At 49.0% G+C, this 18,908-nt stretch overlaps 6 protein-coding genes across 6 annotated transcripts; 3 read left to right on the top strand and 3 right to left on the bottom strand.

Moving 5' to 3' along the window:
- Positions 1-422: 422 nt before the first annotated feature.
- ARB_00802 (uncharacterized protein) lies at positions 423-1,825 on the top strand (the record flags this gene model as incomplete). Its single annotated transcript, XM_003012874.1, has 3 exons — positions 423-544; positions 721-1,168; positions 1,235-1,825. The coding sequence occupies 3 exons, from the start codon at positions 423-425 to the stop codon at positions 1,823-1,825; spliced, it is 1,161 nt and encodes a 386-aa protein (XP_003012920.1).
- Positions 1,826-2,080: 255 nt separating this feature from the next.
- On the bottom strand, positions 2,081-3,283 carry ARB_00801 (uncharacterized protein; the record flags this gene model as incomplete). Its single annotated transcript, XM_003012873.1, has 2 exons — positions 2,081-3,006; positions 3,148-3,283. The coding sequence occupies 2 exons, from the start codon at positions 3,281-3,283 to the stop codon at positions 2,081-2,083; spliced, it is 1,062 nt and encodes a 353-aa protein (XP_003012919.1).
- A 665-nt stretch (positions 3,284-3,948) lies between these two features.
- On the top strand, positions 3,949-7,544 carry ARB_00800 (uncharacterized protein; the record flags this gene model as incomplete). Its single annotated transcript, XM_003012872.1, has 3 exons — positions 3,949-4,387; positions 4,453-6,101; positions 6,159-7,544. 3 exons carry the CDS (start codon positions 3,949-3,951, stop codon positions 7,542-7,544), a joined length of 3,474 nt encoding a protein of 1,157 aa, XP_003012918.1.
- A 1,785-nt stretch (positions 7,545-9,329) lies between these two features.
- ARB_00799 (uncharacterized protein) lies at positions 9,330-11,522 on the bottom strand (the record flags this gene model as incomplete). Its single annotated transcript, XM_003012871.1, has 3 exons — positions 9,330-10,322; positions 10,402-11,292; positions 11,367-11,522. 3 exons carry the CDS (start codon positions 11,520-11,522, stop codon positions 9,330-9,332), a joined length of 2,040 nt encoding a protein of 679 aa, XP_003012917.1.
- Positions 11,523-11,607: 85 nt separating this feature from the next.
- On the bottom strand, positions 11,608-12,410 carry ARB_00798 (uncharacterized protein; the record flags this gene model as incomplete). The annotated part of the gene is made up of 2 exons (XM_003012870.1): positions 11,608-12,199; positions 12,334-12,410. The coding sequence occupies 2 exons, from the start codon at positions 12,408-12,410 to the stop codon at positions 11,608-11,610; spliced, it is 669 nt and encodes a 222-aa protein (XP_003012916.1).
- Positions 12,411-16,424: 4,014 nt separating this feature from the next.
- ARB_00797 (uncharacterized protein) lies at positions 16,425-17,512 on the top strand (the record flags this gene model as incomplete). The annotated part of the gene is made up of 2 exons (XM_003012869.1): positions 16,425-16,618; positions 16,690-17,512. 2 exons carry the CDS (start codon positions 16,425-16,427, stop codon positions 17,510-17,512), a joined length of 1,017 nt encoding a protein of 338 aa, XP_003012915.1.
- Between the last annotated feature and the right edge of the window lie 1,396 nt (positions 17,513-18,908).

The raw sequence follows: 18,908 nt of genomic DNA, 5'->3' as shown, positions 1-18,908 counted from the left end.
CTGATCATCCATGCGCCCATGCCCTAGGGGGGCAAACCCAACAGCGTCTGCAAGTCCAGGAGGGTGGAAAGCAGGGCCGTCGAAAATTTAGTAATATCTAGCTCTTATAGACCGGGAAAATCCCTTGGCTGGTCTAGATAGTTACACGGTCTGATCATCCGGCAGCACACAAGGTAACTAAAGAAAAATATATATGGATAGCCCATATCCGCCCTGAGCTTGTGAACGGTGGTGAGAAAGGTGCGAGCAAGCTCGGTGACCTGTGAAGAGACTGACCATCATGTTGCAACCGGGTTTGAGGACAGCGTTCAGGTCCCTGTTGAGCTTCATCAGGGACCTCTTCTCCAGAGGACCGTTCGCCTTTATTGTGAAACGCATCAGGGCATATCTGGCCATGGATAAGGTACGCTGCCAACCATCTGATGGCCGTCATCCCTGTGCTACGTGCTGACTGCTTGTCGGATAACCAGTCTTCACATTCCTCACCGCTAGGACTGACTGAGATCATAAACCGAGAGCCGCCGGTCAAAGAGCTTGTGTCGAGGTATGCACTATTGTTTTGATATACTTCTGTTGGCGGTGTTTTGCAGGATACAGCATGCAAAACCCCTGCTCAGTGCTTGTCGCTCGTATTCCCCTCCCCCATGCAACAGGGGTATATGATTGGCGACTTTATTCTCCGGAGATCAGGCAGCTAACCGCTAGCTAAATCCACAACAGCTTCCTAACGACGACAGGTGCCTACCATCGAAACCACAGTGTCATTCCACAGCTAGACGGGACAAGGCATTTCATCACCGTTGATGGCGAAGTCGACAAGCCGTTCACGCTCTCTGTATCGCAACTCCGGAACGATTTTGAACAACATGAAGTCATTTGCGCAATGCAATGCGCAGGAAATAGACGTCATACTATGCGAACGAAGTTGAAAGAAGTACACGGCGTTGACTGGACCGATGGAGCTGTCATGAACTGCAAGTGGAAGGGCCCGCGACTCAGAGACGTTTTGATGAAAGCACAACTCAAGGACAAGGACCCGGAAAACAGCTTATTGCATGTCGCTTTCGCCTGCTTTCAAGCACCCTGTGAGGATGACGACTATTACGGTGTGAGCATTGAGTTGTGGAGAGCCATGAAGATGAGCGAAGAAGTTATTTTGGCCCTCGATGTATGAGGAACCTCCCACCGTCAACCCCCGATGGCTCTTTTGACTGACTGCCTGACTGTTCTTTAGATGAACGATGAGACGCTGCTACCCGAGTATGGCTTCCCCGTCCGAGTAGTCGTACCAGGAGTTGCCGGGGCAAGATGGGTGAAATGGCTCGATCGAATCACGGTACAAGCAGATGAATCTCCCAATTTCTACCAGCAGCATGATTACAAAGTCCTCCCTCCAGAGGCTACCACGTGGGAAATCGCAGAGAATTACTGGAGTACCGTCCCGTCAATCCAGGAAATGCCCGTGAACTCAGTTGTTGCCTGCCCAGATGACGGAGAAACCGTCAAATTATCTTCCGACGGCTGTATCGAGGTTAAAGGATACGCTGTTCCCACTGGTAGCCAAGGACCGGTAGTTCGGGTTGAGGTCTCGACGGATGGCGGAGAGAGCTGGGTTGATGCCGAACTACAAGACGACAAGCCTCAATCAAAATGGACCTGGGCTTTATGGAAAGCCAGGGTCAAGACTGAAAAGAGGGAAGACAAAACAATATACAGTCGCGCCACTGATGCAGCAGGAAACACACAACCAGAGTTCTCGCAATGGAATATTCGCGGCGTAACATACAACGGCTACGGTGCATCCTGGAATGTCAACATTGTTTGAAATGGTGGGCGTTAAATTTCTTTCTTCGTGCTTGTTGAGCAAGCGAACTCTCTTTTGTTTTCTAACGAGTGGTTTCTCCAAAAGGTAGCGTTGGTGGTTTTTATGACTTAGCTCCGTTTAATGTTGATGTCAAGCTCATATCCGGGACCATGGGACTGCCCATTAATCCCCTTTTATTCAATAGCACATAATGATCTATATTGCTTAACGCCGCTATCAAGTACATATATCATCATGCTTGTGTAATATATCAAATCACGGCAGCACTATATATTTTTCCAAATGTCGGGGTATAGCTCCTCGAAGATTCTTGCTCTTCAACCACTTATCAGAGAACAATCGGTCCGCATATCGATAAGCGCCATCACACAGCATAGTGACGACAGTGTGTCCCTTTCCGAGCTTCTCGGCAACCTCCTTTGCAGCAACCACATTGAGAGCAGAGCTGGCACCCAAGTATAGGCCTTCTTCATCAAGACAGCGGTACACCATCTCAATACTCTTCTCGTCACTGATGTTGAGTGCTCCGTCAACCAGACCGATATCAGGTTGCAAGTTATCTGTTACACGGCCCTGGCCGATGCCTTCCGTGATACTGCTACCAGTACGCTCTATGAGAGTGCCTCCACTGGTAATGTAGCTGTATAGCACACTTCCTGGGGGATCGGCGAGGAAGGACTTCACCTTGCCGTCACTAACAGTCTTCAAATACCTGGTAACTCCCGCCAGAGTACCACCGGTACCGGTAGCGCAAGTAAAAGCATCGACTTTCCCCTCCGTCTGTGCCCAGATTTCAGGACCGGTGGTTTCAATATGGGCTCTCCGGTTAGCGATATTGTCGAACTGGTTAGTCCAAACGGCGTTTTCAAGAGATTCAGCGTGTCTTCGGGCCTGGTGGTTATAGTTCTCTGGGTTGTCGAATGCGACAGCAGGTACGGGGTAGACTTCTGCGCCCAGAAGTCTTAACAGGTCGATTTTGCCTTGGGACTGGGTGTTTGGCATGTAGATGACTAGCTTGTACCCCCTTGATCGACAGACATGGGCCAGACCGATTCCGGTATTTCCTGCCGTTCCTTCAACAACAGTCCCGCCTGGTTTAAGTAGTCCACGCTCTTCAGCGTCCTTGACCACGAACAATGCAGCCCTGTCCTTGACGCTTCCGCCGGGGTTTTGGAACTCGGCTTTTCCCAGGACGTTACAGCCGGTTTGTTCGGAGAGGCGATTGAGGCGAATCAATGGGGTATTCCCGATCGCTAAGACCCATATTCATTAGTCCTGGGTGCAAAAAGAATCCAAAAAGGTACACGATTCCATTCACTTACCTCCGGTCAGGCCCTTCACCACACCCTGCGCCTTGGAGACCCCGACACCATAGGTGTTCCTGGCTTCCATCTGAGCGGCGGTCTCGGCTGCCCTCAGGGCCGTAGAGGTGAACGTCCGGACCCCCTTTCTAAACATGATGACTATGTAATATATAAATATGTTATTAAATGGTAGAAGAGGTTGTCAATTGGGAGAGAGAAAAGCCGAGCGGTCACTCTCATCTTCGGGAGTTAAAAGGCGGAGGAGAACCGTAGTTTAGATCCGATTAGTCAGAAGTAACGAAACAGTTATGGCGTGATTAGTTCGCGAAGCACATAGACAGCGAAATACCAATGTTTTCTTAGGCAAAATATTAATGTAATGTAAATAAAACCGGGGAATTAAATTGAGGCTCAAGTTCATCTTCGATACAAACCTGCGAGGGAAGTCTGTGTTTCCACATCGGGCAACACCGCGGCACTCGGATGTACACTCCGAAAGTAGACTAGCGTTACCGCGCTTATCTTATCGCGTGTTTGTTTATTTCGTCCCGAAGAGGAAAAACTGACAACCAAAAAGACAGAAAGCGAGCAGGAAGCAACATGTTTTAACCGAAATATCGATATTGATGCCGACATCCGCCGGAGCTCATTTAGATTCTACTTCACTATAACTACCGGCAAAGCGTGACTTACCCCGACACCTTCCCTCACGCACTTCACGTCTGCCCCTCGCCGTCGTCCACAATCTATCGACCATACGACTTGCGAACTCTTTATCTGACACTCGATTATACCTCCGCGCACTAGGCGTAACTTACGATGCCCGGACGCTCCTCTTCCACTCGCCCCTCGTCAGCTGCGTCAACACGCAAGTCATCCGTACCACCAACAAGCGCACCTACTGTTTATATCCCAGAGGAGCCTGCCTTACCCACAACCTCTGCGTCTCTTCGGTCAAATGTCGTCGAAATATTTGCGGATGCGCAGCGCGCAATTACAGGGCATAGGAAACTTGCTATTAAGTTGAGAAAAATTCAGGAAGTTTGCTGTGGACTCCGGGTAGCTAAAGTGGACGGAAAAAAAGGCTCCCGCCTCAGCGAAATTCCTGACTTAGCCGGAGGCGGGCTTCCAGAAAAGGAGTTAAACATTGAGATTTGCCGATGTTTGATTCGAGTAGTCCCGGTAAAGAAAGCCGAAGGAGCGGCCGATAGGGTTATCAAGTTTCTTGGAACATTCTTGAAAGCTGCCACTGACAAAGGTAAGTGTATACGTTTGTTGACTGAGTTGAACAAATTGATCAAGGAAATTGACTTAACTGCTCAGACCTTGAGATTTATTCTGACGATGATCCTGACGAGACACGTGGATTACCGGAGACCCCTTCTTCGCGGCTCACATTCACAATTGTGTCCACACTCATCCCACTACTTGCCGCAAAGGATAAGACGGTTAGATACAGGACGACCCAGATCATCTCGCACATAGTGAATTCATTGGATTCCATTGATGATGAGCTATATAACTTGATACGGCAAGGACTTGTCAAAAGAATCAGAGATAAAGAGCCTACTGTTCGTGTACAAGCAGTTATGGGACTCGGCAGACTAGCAGGGAATGATGAGGAGGATGAGGAAGGAAACAATGGAGACAGCCCCTCGGCTCTGTTGGAGAAGCTTCTTGATGTGCTTCAAAATGATACCAGCGCTGAAGTACGGCGTACGCTTCTACTAAACCTTCCGCTTACCCCATCAACCTTGCCCTTCCTCCTTGAAAGAGCTCGAGATGTTGACGGCCCAACTAGACGAGCTCTGTATACCAGGCTACTACCCACGCTTGGTGATTTCCGCCACCTGTCTCTCTCTATGCGAGAGAAGTTACTGCGCTGGGGTATGCGTGATCGCGATGATAGTGTCAGAAAGGCGGCTGGACGGCTATTCTATGACCGTTGGATTGAAGATTGCGCAAGTTCGTATAGAACAGAAGAAGAAGAGGAAGATGGGGAGAAGTCTTCATCTCCCACAATTGCCGCTCTCACTGAGCTTTTGGAGCGCATTGATGTGGTGAACTCAGGGGTAGACAATGGAATTGCTCATGAAGCCATGAAGAATTTCTGGGAAGGAAGGCCTGATTACCGTGATTCGGTTACTTTTGATCAACAGTTCTGGGAAACCTTGACGGCTGAATCTGCATTCATGGCCCGAAGTTTCAATTCTTTCTGCAGACAGGAGGGCAACGGGAAACTCGAGGACCTAGCTGATGAAAAAATCCCCGAAGTCACAGCTATGGCATTTTATCTGCACAAGTACACAAATGTTCTTCTTACTCGGTTGAACAATCCCGAGGAGGCAGAGGGAGGAGAAGAGCAGACCATGGAATACGAATTCATAGTTGAACAGCTGCTCTATATCTGTCTCACACTTGACTACAGTGACGAGGTTGGGCGAAGAAAAATGTTTTCTCTGCTCCGAGAAACTTTAGCTGTTCCTAACCTTCCTGAAGAGATTACAAAACTTACAGTCGAGGTCCTACGCTGCGTTTGCAGTCCCAACGCTGCTGGGGAGGGTGAATTCTGCAGTGTAGTCCTTGAAGCTGTAGCCGAAGTCCACGACACAATTGTTTCGGAAGACAGTTTTGTCTCAGCTAAATCAGAGATTAGCGAAGACAGTAACCAGCCGGCCCAAAAGGATAAACGCAAAAGCGGCGCGGGACGAGGCGACGATGAAGATGAAGACAGCGAGGTGCCTTTTAACAAGGAAGAGGCCAAGGCTAAAGTTCTCAAGGAAATCGTGGTTAACATGAAGTGCCTCTATATTGCACAGTGCATGCTTCAAAATGTGGAGGGAAATCTTCAAGACAACGTGCACCTTGTGACGATGTTGAATAACCTAGTTGTGCCTGCCGTCCGAAGTCATGAAGCCCCTATTCGCGAAAGAGGACTTGAATGCTTAGGATTATGCTGTTTGTTAGATAAGGTACGTAAATTATACCCCAAGCTGCTTGCTTGTATCCTGATTCTAACATTTGAGTAGTCCCTAGCAGAGGAAAACCTGGGATTGTTTATCCACTGCTATACCAAGGGTCATGAGTCGCTTCAAGAAATGGCGCTCAGGATTCTGTCGGATATAGTCACAACTCATAACTCATTACTTGCGCCAGTTGCTTCCGCAAATGACCCCAACACTGTAACTCCTCCACCATTCCAAAAACCATTATTGAAGGCCTTCGCAAAAGCCCTGAAGACATCCAACCTACCTCATGCTCAAAGTGCAGCCGTCATTGCATTGAGCAAAATGCTCCTCACGAATGCTCTCTCCCCATCTAGCCCATCAATTCCTCCCTCCATCAAGGAGTTTAACGATAATTCCGTTGCAACCCTCCTTCAAGCTCTTGTCCTTGCATTCTTCAACCCAAGGACGCGAGACAACCTCACTCTCAGGCAAGCCTTAACCTATTTCTTCCCTGTCTACTGCCATTCACACATCGCAAATGCCCAGCATATGCGAAAGATTGCAGTCCCGGCAATCCGCACCGTCCTCGCAGCTGTGGATGACTTTTATGCACTTGAGGCAGAGGAGGATAGTGATGGTGAAATAGATGGAAGTGTCGGTGAAAAAGAGACGAAGGTACTCATGTCAGGCGTCGTTGGAATGTTGACGGAGTGGACCGATGATCGTCGCATTATCGGCCTAGGTGGTGGAGGAGACCCATTGGCCCCAGCGAGCCTGTCGAATAACTCGACACTCCGGCCGAGCGAGAGCCTTCACTTAGCTCTCGCTAAGGATATCCTACAACGAGTTCTGGGTGTTGGGGGCTTCGCTACCGCACCGCGAGAGGAAAGGAAATACTTGCTCTCGATGTTAAGCAAGCTACACTTGCCCACTCCCGCTCCAATGCCCTCATCAAGAGCCAGTTCTCGTGTTCCAGAGGGAGCTCCAGATGAAAGGGAAAGTTTGAGATCCAGCATCAGGACTGACAATATGACTTCCCAGCTCCAAGAAGATGACGATGAGCTGCCTCTCCAGGTTAAAGACCTTCTAGATCAAGCTATTTCAGCTGGTGTCGCTAGTGATGCGTCAAGCCGAAATGCACTTGTGAAAGCAAAGAATTCTATCCTCAAGTTGCTTGCTGGTATTATCAAGCCTTCAGATATGGATTCCAGCACCATGTCTGCACGGCCTGGTAGACGAGAGAGGGTCCGTGTCAAGGATGAGCCAATTGAGGAAGAAGATGAAAATGAAGTGACTGTAATGTCACAGGCGAGCAGGGCCAGTTCAGTGGCAACAAGCAACATCAGCCGCATTGAGGAGGAAGATGAAGGCGAGGAGACGGAGACGGAAAAGAGACGATCATCAGCTCGAAGGTCAGAAAGGTCAGAAAGTGTGGCCAGTACTGCTCCGGGTGATGATACAGAGTAATTGATATCCAATTGTAACTATCTCGATTTCTCTGTCTACATTGGCCCACCTGTACAGTTTCTTTTTATGCTGAATGATATATCAGCTATGATCTAATATTTATATACTGACATTTAAATGGGGAATAGATCCAAACCAAGGCAATATGCGTAACACAAACATTCGTAGCATACATAGAGTCATTCTAAGGAAGTATGTATGAAACTTTCGGGACAATGTAGAATTAACTACAATGGAGGAAGTTATAAAGGCAGGTTTACACTAGTAAAACAGAAGGCAATTTTTGAGAAGAGGTAGATAGTAGAAGGCCGGATATGGAAAATTCAATTAGAAGGAAAAAGAAGCAAAGGAGAAAAGAAAATAAAACAGACGAAAAGGAAATTCCTCCAAGCCGCACTCCAATGATAAAAGACAACCCACATGCCATCCCAAAAAAGAGCCAACCCATTTCCAACTGATGGCCAAAGGAAAACACTCCATCCTGCAACCAAAACTACCCTTGCATTGTCCGTTCATGGGGCAACCCTCCAAAGCTTGAGAGATGGAATCAACACAGTAACAGTAACGTATTAAAGGGGACTGAACAAAAATATATGGTGATGGGCGAGAGAAAAGGGTACAGGCCAAGAAAAGAGAATAAGGTAGGGGTAACAATGGAATAGCAAGGGGGCAGGCAGTGATATGGTAGGTAGGTGGGCCGGCAAGGCAAAGAAAAAGGTAAGCGATCAATGTAGAAAAGGAGGAATAAGGAAGAAGAGAAGAAAACATTTTCCTGGCATGAAGGGAACAGAACAGACACGCCGCATGCCATGTATAAGGTAAAATACTCCCGACTCTCCCGCTTTGCTCGTTTTCTCTTCCCGTCCGCTGTATTCCGACCTTCCCCCGTTTCCCAAGACTCAGTCAAATTCTTTTCAAGGTAAAAGAAAAAATAGCACGGAGGAGAAATAAAGTAAGATAGAAAAAATAAAAGAATTAACAAGATAACCAATGTCCTCCCACTGGGGAAATATTTTTTGCGTCAAGGAGAGGAACAAAATACCCGTCTTTCTGTAACCCGTTTCCAATTTCCTTCCGATGTTTTGGATGCCGCTCTTTTGCTTTTTGATTTTGCTTCGCTGGTGTAATTATTTTTTTTTGTATCGTTTTCGGTGTGATTTTGACTGTAGTTGTGTCCAAAAGAAGAGTGTGCTTTGGTATATTCTCTTTCGCTCAAAATGCCATAAGAAAAGCAGAAGCATCCGTCCAACATCCCACACCCCCGCTCCAAGAGACCAAAAAAGAAAGAATAAAACCCAGGAAGAATCAGATCCATGTTCGCACATCGAGTGTTATTTGGGACCGGTCTATTGAACTGCTTTTTATATTATTCCGGAAAAAGGCGACTGAAAGAATGAGGTCAGCCGGAAGTGTTTAGTGGTATGGTGGTTTTCTGGCCCGGGTTGAAGCGGTTAACTTCTTGTAATCGACCGGAAGATGTTGCGAGTGGTGAAAGAATCTTCGGCTGGGATGAAGATAAAATGGTAGGAGACCGAGGCCGTCACTAAAATGGGACTGAAACAAAAACAATGCATGGGTTTGGGAGAGACTGCACATATAAGAAACGGGAAAGAAAGAAACGAAGAAATAAGGGCCAACTCCTTCAGAGATAGACTGAGAAGGAGTTCTAATGGGACAATCTTGGGGTCTTAGGCCTGTATAAAAGAAAGTTTCGTGTCGTATAGGATTGCAGTGGTGTAGTCAGGCTATCCACAACAGTCCAGCGAAGGCGGATTCGTTCCGGGTTTATGCGGGAGACTTGTTGGCAGATGCGCCGTTTCTGCGTCCATGGGGCTCATCTCCGACAGTCAGGCCTCCAAGACCAGTTGAAAGGAAGGCAAAGGGATCCGATGCTCCGTCACCACTGTAGAATCCGCCGCCATTGGAGGTACCAACGGGCTGAGGGGTATGGTCGGCAGCCGTGAACGCAGCCTGGGTTGCAGGATTGCCGAAGGAGGCAACGGACTGAGAGGCGCTAGTAGAGCCATAACCGCCATGGTTCATTTGGCCCATGGGTGGTGGGTAGGGTCCTGGGGCATTGGCAATACCGGATGGAAGGGAGTAGGTGCTGGGTGGACCGCCAAACTGCTGACCAAAGCCGCCGAAATTACCACCGCTAGAAGCAAAAGGTCCAGCCCCAGGAGTGTTTGCCATGGAAGGAGGACCTCCCATGCCGAAACCAGACTGTGGATCCATGGGAGCTGGGAATGCAGAGTCAGCAACAACTGCGGCACCTGAACGTGGTCCACCGCAGCGAAGACAGTTGATGTTCTTCGCAAAGTTGTGGTAGCCACAACCGTCAGACCCGCATTTCCAGTCTCCAGCACGGAATGGCACAACACCACCATTTCCTCCCATTCCTCTTGAGTGGTGGCCCATGCCATGGCCACCGTGACCTCCGTGACCTCCATGGCTGCCGTGGCCGCCGTGACCACCGTGATGACCCATGTGGTGTGGTGGTGGCATCATGTTAGGCGGTCCATAAGGGTAAGCGTATGGCATTGGGTCTGGGCCAGAGCCAACAGCTGGATACGAACAGCGGAAGCATGCAGTACGACGCTGGAAGTTGGAGAAACCACAGGATGGACACGTCCAATCGCCAGGACGAGGACGATTCTTGCTAGGCGGGAACGGAGCCAGAATCTCGGCGGCACGGTCGAGGACACGGCTCGAGGAAGGGGAGACTTCAATTGCCTTGTCGTTCAATGCACGGCCATTCATGCAAAGACTCTCAGCAGCCTACATGTGCACATGAGCCAATGGTTGGATTATTATTATTATTATCATTATTGAAATAAGGTAATAAGCATAGACTTACCTCTTCATGGGAAGAGAAGACTGCAAAGCCGGTGCCAGTGGGCTTGTGCTGGTCTGGGGTTCTCAAGGTCCAGAAGGCAATAGGCCGTCCACCGAACTGAGTGTACCAGCTCTCGAGTTCGGACTGTGTGGTATCATGAGGCAAGCCACTCATATGCAAAACCTTACTACGCTCTGCCAAGAACGCACGAACGTCCGCTCTGGCGTCCATGGGGCGGGTCATAATTTCCGGGTGTTCGTGGGGAGGCTGAGACTTGCGGATCAGGCCACGGAGCACTCTGGCAAGTGTGATTACTTCCTCCATTGCACGGCGAGGAGACGCAGGGGCAAGAGCCTGCAGGTGGAAGGGCAGGTTGTGCTTAATGGGGGCGGAGGATTGGACGGGCTCGACCTCGAGGGCGGCACAGATGTTGGCCAGGTCGCTGGGACCAAATGGGAGAGACTCCGGGTGGTGCTGCTGCCATCGTTGATACTCGGTGCGAAGGTCGAAGGTGCGGGAATGCTGCAGATACGGAGGTAGCACGACAGCTTTATCACGGGCCTCCCTAGGCAGCTGCACACGCATGTCCCATGAATCCAGCGTCACAAAGGCGAACTCGAGGTTTTTCGACAGGAGATTCTCCTGGGCAAAGGTGTCGAAACGATTGATGGCATCGCGGAAAGTACCTGCGGACCGGACGTGTTCCCACGTAAGAGTAGTCAAGCTCGCTGTAAGTGTTTGCCTGGTTAGCTTAAAAAAAAAAAAAAGTCTCCACGCCAGGTCCGGCGAGTAAAAAATATATATGTATGATATAAGAAAAATAAAAGATATCAGCGGAATTGGAGAAGACGTACTGCAAAGAGGCGTAATGGGAGTGTTGACTGGCTTCACCAGGACACTCTCACGGTGGATCTGGAGGTAATTGATATACGTGGTCAGCAAGCTGGCCACTCTGAGACGGGCTGGGTGAAGCCACGGCGGCCTACCTCTTCACAGTTCTTGGTGTCCAGGAGTATCCATCCAAGCTCAATGACTTCGGCAGAGTCCTTTGTAACGTAGACGCCATGTTCATCACAGGTTGTAGCGACGTGGATGATGATGTATCGGTCGAGTTTTGGGGTGGGAGACTGGATGGACGCCATATTCGATGCTTGTCCGGGCTGATCGACGGCGACGACGGCGACGGGAGGCGATTACGGTGGATGAGGGCGAGTAGATGCAGCGAGCTCAGCACTGACGGAGGCAGCAGGCCGTTCGTTCTTCAATCCCGAGTGCGTTGTTTGTAGATGGATGGGCGAGTTCCCAGCAACCAAGCGGCCAAAGAAGCAATGGAAACGAAGCCAGCAGCAGCAGTAAAAACACAGTGAATGAAAAACAGGAACCCCCGACGATGCAAACCCCCCCAGTTAATAGCAAGAAAAAGAATAATATAACCAAAACAGAGAAGATCCTGGCAGCGGAAAAAGAGAGCGTGGTTAAGGATAGAATCGAAGGGGACTTGACGGGGAGACGGAGAGACGGAAGGACGGAGAGAAGAGAGGGAGAAAAGAAGAAAAGGGAGAGACGAAGAAGAGTGTCTGCGTCGTCTTCTGTTTCTTCGTCTTCTTCGTCTTCTTCTTCTTCTTTACGAGGCGAGGGAGAAGAGAGAGAGAGAGAGTGAGAGAGAGTGAGGGCGAGGGCGAGGGTGAGAGATGTCGGTTGTCTGGCTGCAGGAGAAGAAGGACGGAGGACGAAAACGAAAACAGGTGGGCGGCTTTTTTTTTCTCTCTCTCGTCGCTCTCTCTTTTCGGGTGGAGGCTTTTTTTGCTTCTTCTCCAGTCTTGGGCTTAGTTAAGAAGACGAAGCGTGAGACGGCCGTTTTGGTCGCGAGCAAGCAGCAGCGCCGGCGAGGTCTCGCTGGGCTATTCGAGGGACGGGCGAGGGCGAGGGCGAGGGCGAGGGCGTCTCGTCTACGAGCTACAGGCTGCGCGGAGGAGGTCTTCTTCATTGCTGGTGGCGGGTGGTGAGAGCGTCTCTTCTGTTGCGGCCATCCTCGACCCCAGCTCACTAACTAACTAACGAGTTGACTAGCAGACGAACCACGCAGCATCCAACCAACGGGCCAGTCAACAGGACGGTGCCCATACGGGGGGACACCAGGCTGACTGGAAAAGGACGCTCGCTGCAGTGACAAATCAGCCTGCTCCAGGGCTTACGAATGGGCTTCACGCGGACGCCGGTGGGAGCCTACAGACACAGATGCAGATGGGAAGCCCGAGAAAGTCCTTGTCTCTACGAGAGATGGCGTGTGTGCGATCAAAAGAGACACCGATTACACCCCGGTCGATGGCTATCACACAGTACGCCCTTCTATCCTGCCCGTCGCCAAGCGGGACAGCCTGTTTGTTGGCCGTCCTGTGTCCTCGAGCTCCCAGCATCCAGGCGACAAACAAAAAGGCTACTCGACCACTGCAGCTTCCCGGGCCAAGGGGACGATGCACGGGGACCATGCATACATACGGATAATATACGCGGGCAAGGACGATATTCTCGATGTGTTTTTCTCCCCGCCGGGCAGTGAATCAGGATTACTGTACTTTTTTTTTTTGTTTTTTTTTTTTTTTTTTTTTTTTTTTTTTTTTTTTTTTTTTTTTTTTTTTTTTTTTTTTTCCTTTTCCTTTCCAGCTCTCTTCCACGCGTAGAAGAGGAGAGTAGTTACTCTCATCATCCGGGAATGCTACTATACGCACCATCCTTTTTGCTCGTTCAAGTCAATCCCTGGCTGATGCAGGCCACGACTAGCTTACCCGCACACGAGAGAGCGTACATATAACTAGCTGCACCAGGCTGCAGCACCCTACGCCAACGTCACGATTCCAAACGGCGACTATCAACTTTAATTTGGTGTCTGCCACGGGTTGCTGGTTAAAGCAGTCATGGTACTGGTGCCAGATGACAGCGGGCAGCAGCCGCTCTTCAGCTAATTACCACAGCCGGATCTTCGTCTGTGCTACTAACTATCTACTAGTGCTTTTGTTTTTCCAACGGACAGCCTCTGGCCCAAGGGATCACCCCTCCTCAGTCAGCCCTGGGCTATGCGAATATATTAACCAGTTACATTGTCACCCTGTGCGCTAACCAACAGGCCGCCACAGAGCACAGCCCTCTTGGATGATATTACTTGAAAGCCGCAACCTTGGAAGCTGATATTTAAGGGTAGATGCCGGTAGTGTAAATATTGCACGTATGAACCTTACTTATTCATGGTACCACTAACCATCTGTCCTATCCATTCCTCCTTTATCATATATGCTATGACGGCATGTCGGTATTACACAGCAATGCTATTACCTAGAGGACTCGGGCGATCGGGCACCCCATGGAAGTAATACCGCCAAAAGAAGTGTGGCGGCTCCGATATCACGTCGCTAATGCGACTATTCCGAGTACGTGCATTTTTCGCGCCCTCGTGCTGCAGATTGCTTCCGCCTTTTGTCAAGCAATTTAGTCGGGTTCCTTACCTGGGCTTGTTTTATACCCTTCTATAATACTGGGGCAAAAGCTTGATTATGAGGTCATGAAGGTCTAACCGATACTACCTTAGTCTCGCCCATGCTCTTTATGGCCTGCAGCAAGCAAGTAGTCCGGGTTTATACTTCGGCTGCCTACTACCTCAGGCATGCTAGAGGAACGTTATATGAACAGTTCTGCGGAGAGAAACAAGGATAGAGGAGAGGCACAAGTTTCTCTATTGGTTGCAGATAATATGTGGACCGTCTTTGGCCTTTCTGTGTTCTCAATTTACATATTCCCTCGGTCGCTAGAAGGGGACATCAAGTTACCATGACGTCTCTATTCCTCGCATATTAAACCCAACAACAAAGGCGTTCATCTGATACTATAAGACGGAGTATACCGGGTAATGATATCCGAATGCACGTATTTTAGGCAGAAAGCATATCACGAACCTACTTTATTGCCCAATACTCCTCCAACCTTGCAGGGAAATATGTCAATGGCGGAGATCCAGGGATATGGGACCCATACATTCTATGAAGCGCTGTACATACTTTCTCAAAGCTGTGTAATTGAACACGATATGGCAGCTAGACAAGAATATGGCAGAATCTACTCCCCATGGGATTTCTTCCCTGCAACATTTTTCCATTAAATATGCAAGTACTTCTTCGTACATGGGTTTGAATAGCTTTTGGCCATTCCTACCACCCCGGCCTACCCCTCATTAGGGGATACAGAGTGAAAGAAAAAGGATATAATACGTATAATCTACGTTTCTGCCTCTTGAATCTGCGAATGGTGCGAAGCTGTTACCCTTAATATGGTCATCGCAAGCGAGCGACAAAGAAGGTCGCGCCTACAAACTCAGCTTGGCGCACGGCGCGGCTGCCGCGTTCGGGAACTAGTCCTCTTCCGGCGCTGGGCGCCTGCACGCCCCACATTAGCGGCTCAAGAGACAGAAATTCAGGTACAGCAACGAGAAGCAGCTGAGTCGTGAATGTCGACGGTGTCGCGACGCCTGAGTGACCAAAAGTGGTTGTGGAACGACTGTGTTCTGCATCCGGGTAGTCACTTGCAGAGCGTGATGGAAAAACTATAAAGGCCACCCATTCAATCCACCCTCCTCGACTTCTCTTTCTCTCTTCCTTGCAGACTAATTACTTGCGCCTTGACGTTTATTGGCTATTGCTTGGGCTTGTATTGGCATCACTTGTTATTGACAGGCAAAATGAAATTCAGTACTGCGTCGATGTTCGCTACCGTTGTAGCTTTCGGCATCGGCGCCACCAAGGTATTTTATTAGTTCCGCGACCGGGTAACCAGTTGAGAGCTAAAGTACGCCTAACATGACAACAGGTCTATGCAAGCCCGCTCGCCGACACTCTTCCATACCCGATTGGGCCGCTGACATACATTGGCCCTATTGGGGTAAACGGGAAGAACGTGACCCTTGAAGGCACTGTCCAGGAGATCTACTCCCAAGCCAAAGATCTCACCGGGTCAATACTAAAGCCAGAGGACCCCCCAAAGGATGGCCCTAAACATAAGCTCCAGACCCGTTCTAAGGTAGTTTATATTGACCCAAGGCATCCAACTGTTTGGCAAATCTAGCTGCGGATGGTTGTTAACGAGAGATAAAATCCAGGTCTCGCTTAACTGTCACCCACAGGGCGACGGTGCTAATCTCAGAACAATCCGAGATGGCATTAAATATCTTAACGGGCTCAAAGGAAATTGTAAAGCCCCGCCACGGACATGTACCCGTGTGAGCTGCTCCTGGAAGGCAGGCATCTACCTTTGTAACGATGTAAGTTGTATAATCCCGGCTTACTATCAACACTTACTGAGTTTATGCGTGGTAGAACACGCATTCGGTCTCTGTTCCTTGCAAGCAGATCGCAGAATATGCTCAGGATATTGTAAATGTATGCGTTACGAATCCCGAGGTTTCTTCACTTAGAGGTCAGGAGTTTGACAGCGACAACTGGAACGTTGTTATCAAAGCTGGTCATTGCTAGATTTTTGATCTTCAAGACGATGCGAAAGGTTCATCGGTAGCCTTTCGCCTTTCGACATCCCCTAGATTCATTTCCAACAGATACTGGATAGTCTCTTCAGGAAGAGAAATAGGGGATCCCGCTCCAGTATGCTACTTATTCAATTAATCCGATCAACGATAGATGAGGTTAATGCAAGCATATCTCTGGTAAACTGGGAACTCGTGTGTTGTATTATATAGGAAGGGAGTAACAAAAGGAGAAACCCATCAAGGGTTGTTGTCTATCTGTAAATAGGCCGGAGACAACTTGGCTTGTTGTGTTAGCAGTAGCTGACGCGCTAATCCCAACCAGGCAATGCCAAACCTTCCATGCGTCACTACGTCAGTTTGCGAGTTTCCTCACACAAAATGCCATCCTTCATTCCCCAGAACCCCAGATCTTTTCCCGCTGACGAGTAGTTCCATCAGTGCCTAGCTCGTTCGTCCTTACACAGCATCTATCACTTGACCCGACTGACTTGTCGAAGTTTCGATACTCGCTACAGCAATGGATATGAAAAAGAAGAAGCGGAAGGTCCTGCTCATGGGCAAAAGCGGCTCGGGGAAGTCCTCTATGCGATCGATAATATTCAGCAACTATGTCGCAAAGGATGTGCGGCGGCTGGGAGCTACAATTGACGTCGAACATAGCCATGTCAAGTTTATCGGTAACCTAACCTTGAACCTATGGGATTGCGGAGGGTAGGTTACGTTGCGGCATCCCCCCTCCCGAGAGACCGTGGTTAGCTGCTGACATATGCCCGACCTCCTAGACAAGACGCATTCATGGAAACGTATCTCGCATCCCAGAGAGAAAATATATTCTCCGATGTCGCCGTGCTGGTATATGTTTTTGATATCGAATCCCGTGAAGTCGAGCGAGACCTCGACACCTACAGCGCTATCATCGGTGCCCTCCAAGAATTCAGTCCGAACGCCTATGTCTTCTGTCTCATACATAAGCTCGATTTAATCCAGGCCGAACACCGAAGGCGGATATGTGAGGAACGGTCGGCCTTGATTCGCGCCCGATCTGGCTCATTTTCCATTGATACCTTTGGCAGCAGTATTTGGGACCAGTCGCTGTACAAAGCTTGGGCTGGGATCGTACATAAACTTATCCCAAACCTCTCCGTGATAGAAAGGTTTTTGCATGCATTTGCAGCAAAAATCGATGCTGAAGAGGTGGTTCTGTTTGAAAGATCGACCTTTCTGACCATCACCTCTGTCACGTCTGAGGTGGGCAAGTTAAATCCTATCTACGACCGCCACGAGCGGCTATCAAACATCATGAAGGCGTTCAAGCACTGTGCTGCTAGGAATACGCATACAACCCCTGCGTCAGCAAGTTTCCTGGTCATGCACACAAAGACCCCACAATTTAACGTGTTTCTCGGTTTGTTCACAGACAATACGTACATTCTTGTGGTGATACCGCCGGGCGAAGCAGCGTACAACTGCGCGGTTATGAACACTATGCTGGCTCGCGAGGGGTTTGCCAAAGGCTCATCAGGAGGCAGTGCTGACGGATTCCCACTTTCATATTCTGATACCCCGGCTAGCGTACCGAATGGACAACACAATGGACATGGCTGAAAAAAGATATATCCGGAGAATCCGAATCACGCCACGCCGTAAATATCATGTCCGGGCAGACATATTATTATATATACGCCACCCTCGAACTCCAGCAGCTTCCACTGTTACTCTCTTCCTACGCCTATTTATCGCTGTTACTTCATTGGCTATCCTTCTCTATGCTGTGAGAGCTGCTCAAAGATACCCGTTTCTATTTATCCAGGAACACCATAAATGCAATAATTGGTCTCTCTCCATTTTCTCTTGAAGATTCTCCTTTGTCTTTCTCTTTTCTTTCGTGCTTAGGGTTAATAAGTAGCATTGTATCGGGAATTAATATCGATGATAGATGGATGATGCCGCCACCTACTTAGGATGGACCAGTTAATGAAGCAATGTGTACGTGATTCAAACCGATATATTCAATTCCCTCTCTCTCTCCTTTCACCAATACTTTCCACCCCAAATTCACTGGGCAGCCAAGATGTCAAGAGACGAAGTCTTGAAAAGTCCATTCCTTCAGGCATCACAGATGAGGAATCCTGTCAGGTGAGCCAAGCATAACCAGGCCGTAGACACTCGTTAAACGAGCTTGGCTAATTACTCTGCATTGACTAGTTAGCAAGTTAACTCTCTATTTCTCTGGGCGCTGGGATGTATAATAACGAGGAAGTATAGATCCGGCGTATGTTCCCAATTCCACGAGTCGGGTATTTATCGGGCATATAAATAAATTCTAGCTCCGGGGGAGATTTCCTCCACATTCGATCTGGAGCCAACACAATTACTAAGAGTAAATAACGGAACCACCGGAGAAGTAGATGCTAAGCATCACGCCCTACGCCATAGACCGGTCGATCAATGCGTAAATTGCGTACTCGGCGGAATAAGGTGTTCTCCCAGATAGAAAGATAAAACTCTCTCTAGAAGCTTCTGGGGTACGGAGTGCTCCGTAAATTATCTGTAACTAGTCAGAATTGGTAGCACCAAAAGAGCTTCCCTTAAGCTAACGGAGCTATGGAAGGGGGCTAATTGTGGCGTGGAGGATGTCAAGGTTGCAATTTCGTTGGGGTTACCTTTCACGAGGCGAGCTTCACACGTGATGGCTGTGATCATCCCGTCAACGGTGTTTCCAGCACTGAGGAACAGTTAACGCGAAGAAACCTAACAGCTATCATGGGTTCTATTGTTAGCATATTATTGTGAAAGTGACTGCTCTTCTGCCTATCCCTGCCTGATAGGCCGTGGGAGTGCTCAGTACTCTGGGCTCGAGCCGGTCAAAATCGCGCAACCCCCCTCAAATTCCCCAGACTCCCAAGAGACCTGGGTGGCCAAGAGTGTAACCCTGTCGGGCACTATGCGAAAGTGGCCGCCAAAGCTTGCCAGCATTATTCATTTTTCTGGAAATGCGGAG

Source organism: Trichophyton benhamiae, assembly GCF_000151125.1.
Source record: "Trichophyton benhamiae CBS 112371 chromosome Unknown contix00201_1.exp, whole genome shotgun sequence".
NCBI lineage: Eukaryota > Fungi > Ascomycota > Eurotiomycetes > Onygenales > Arthrodermataceae > Trichophyton > Trichophyton benhamiae.
Note: the sequence above shows the minus strand (reverse complement) of the source record. Positions and strands in the feature narration are given on the sequence as shown.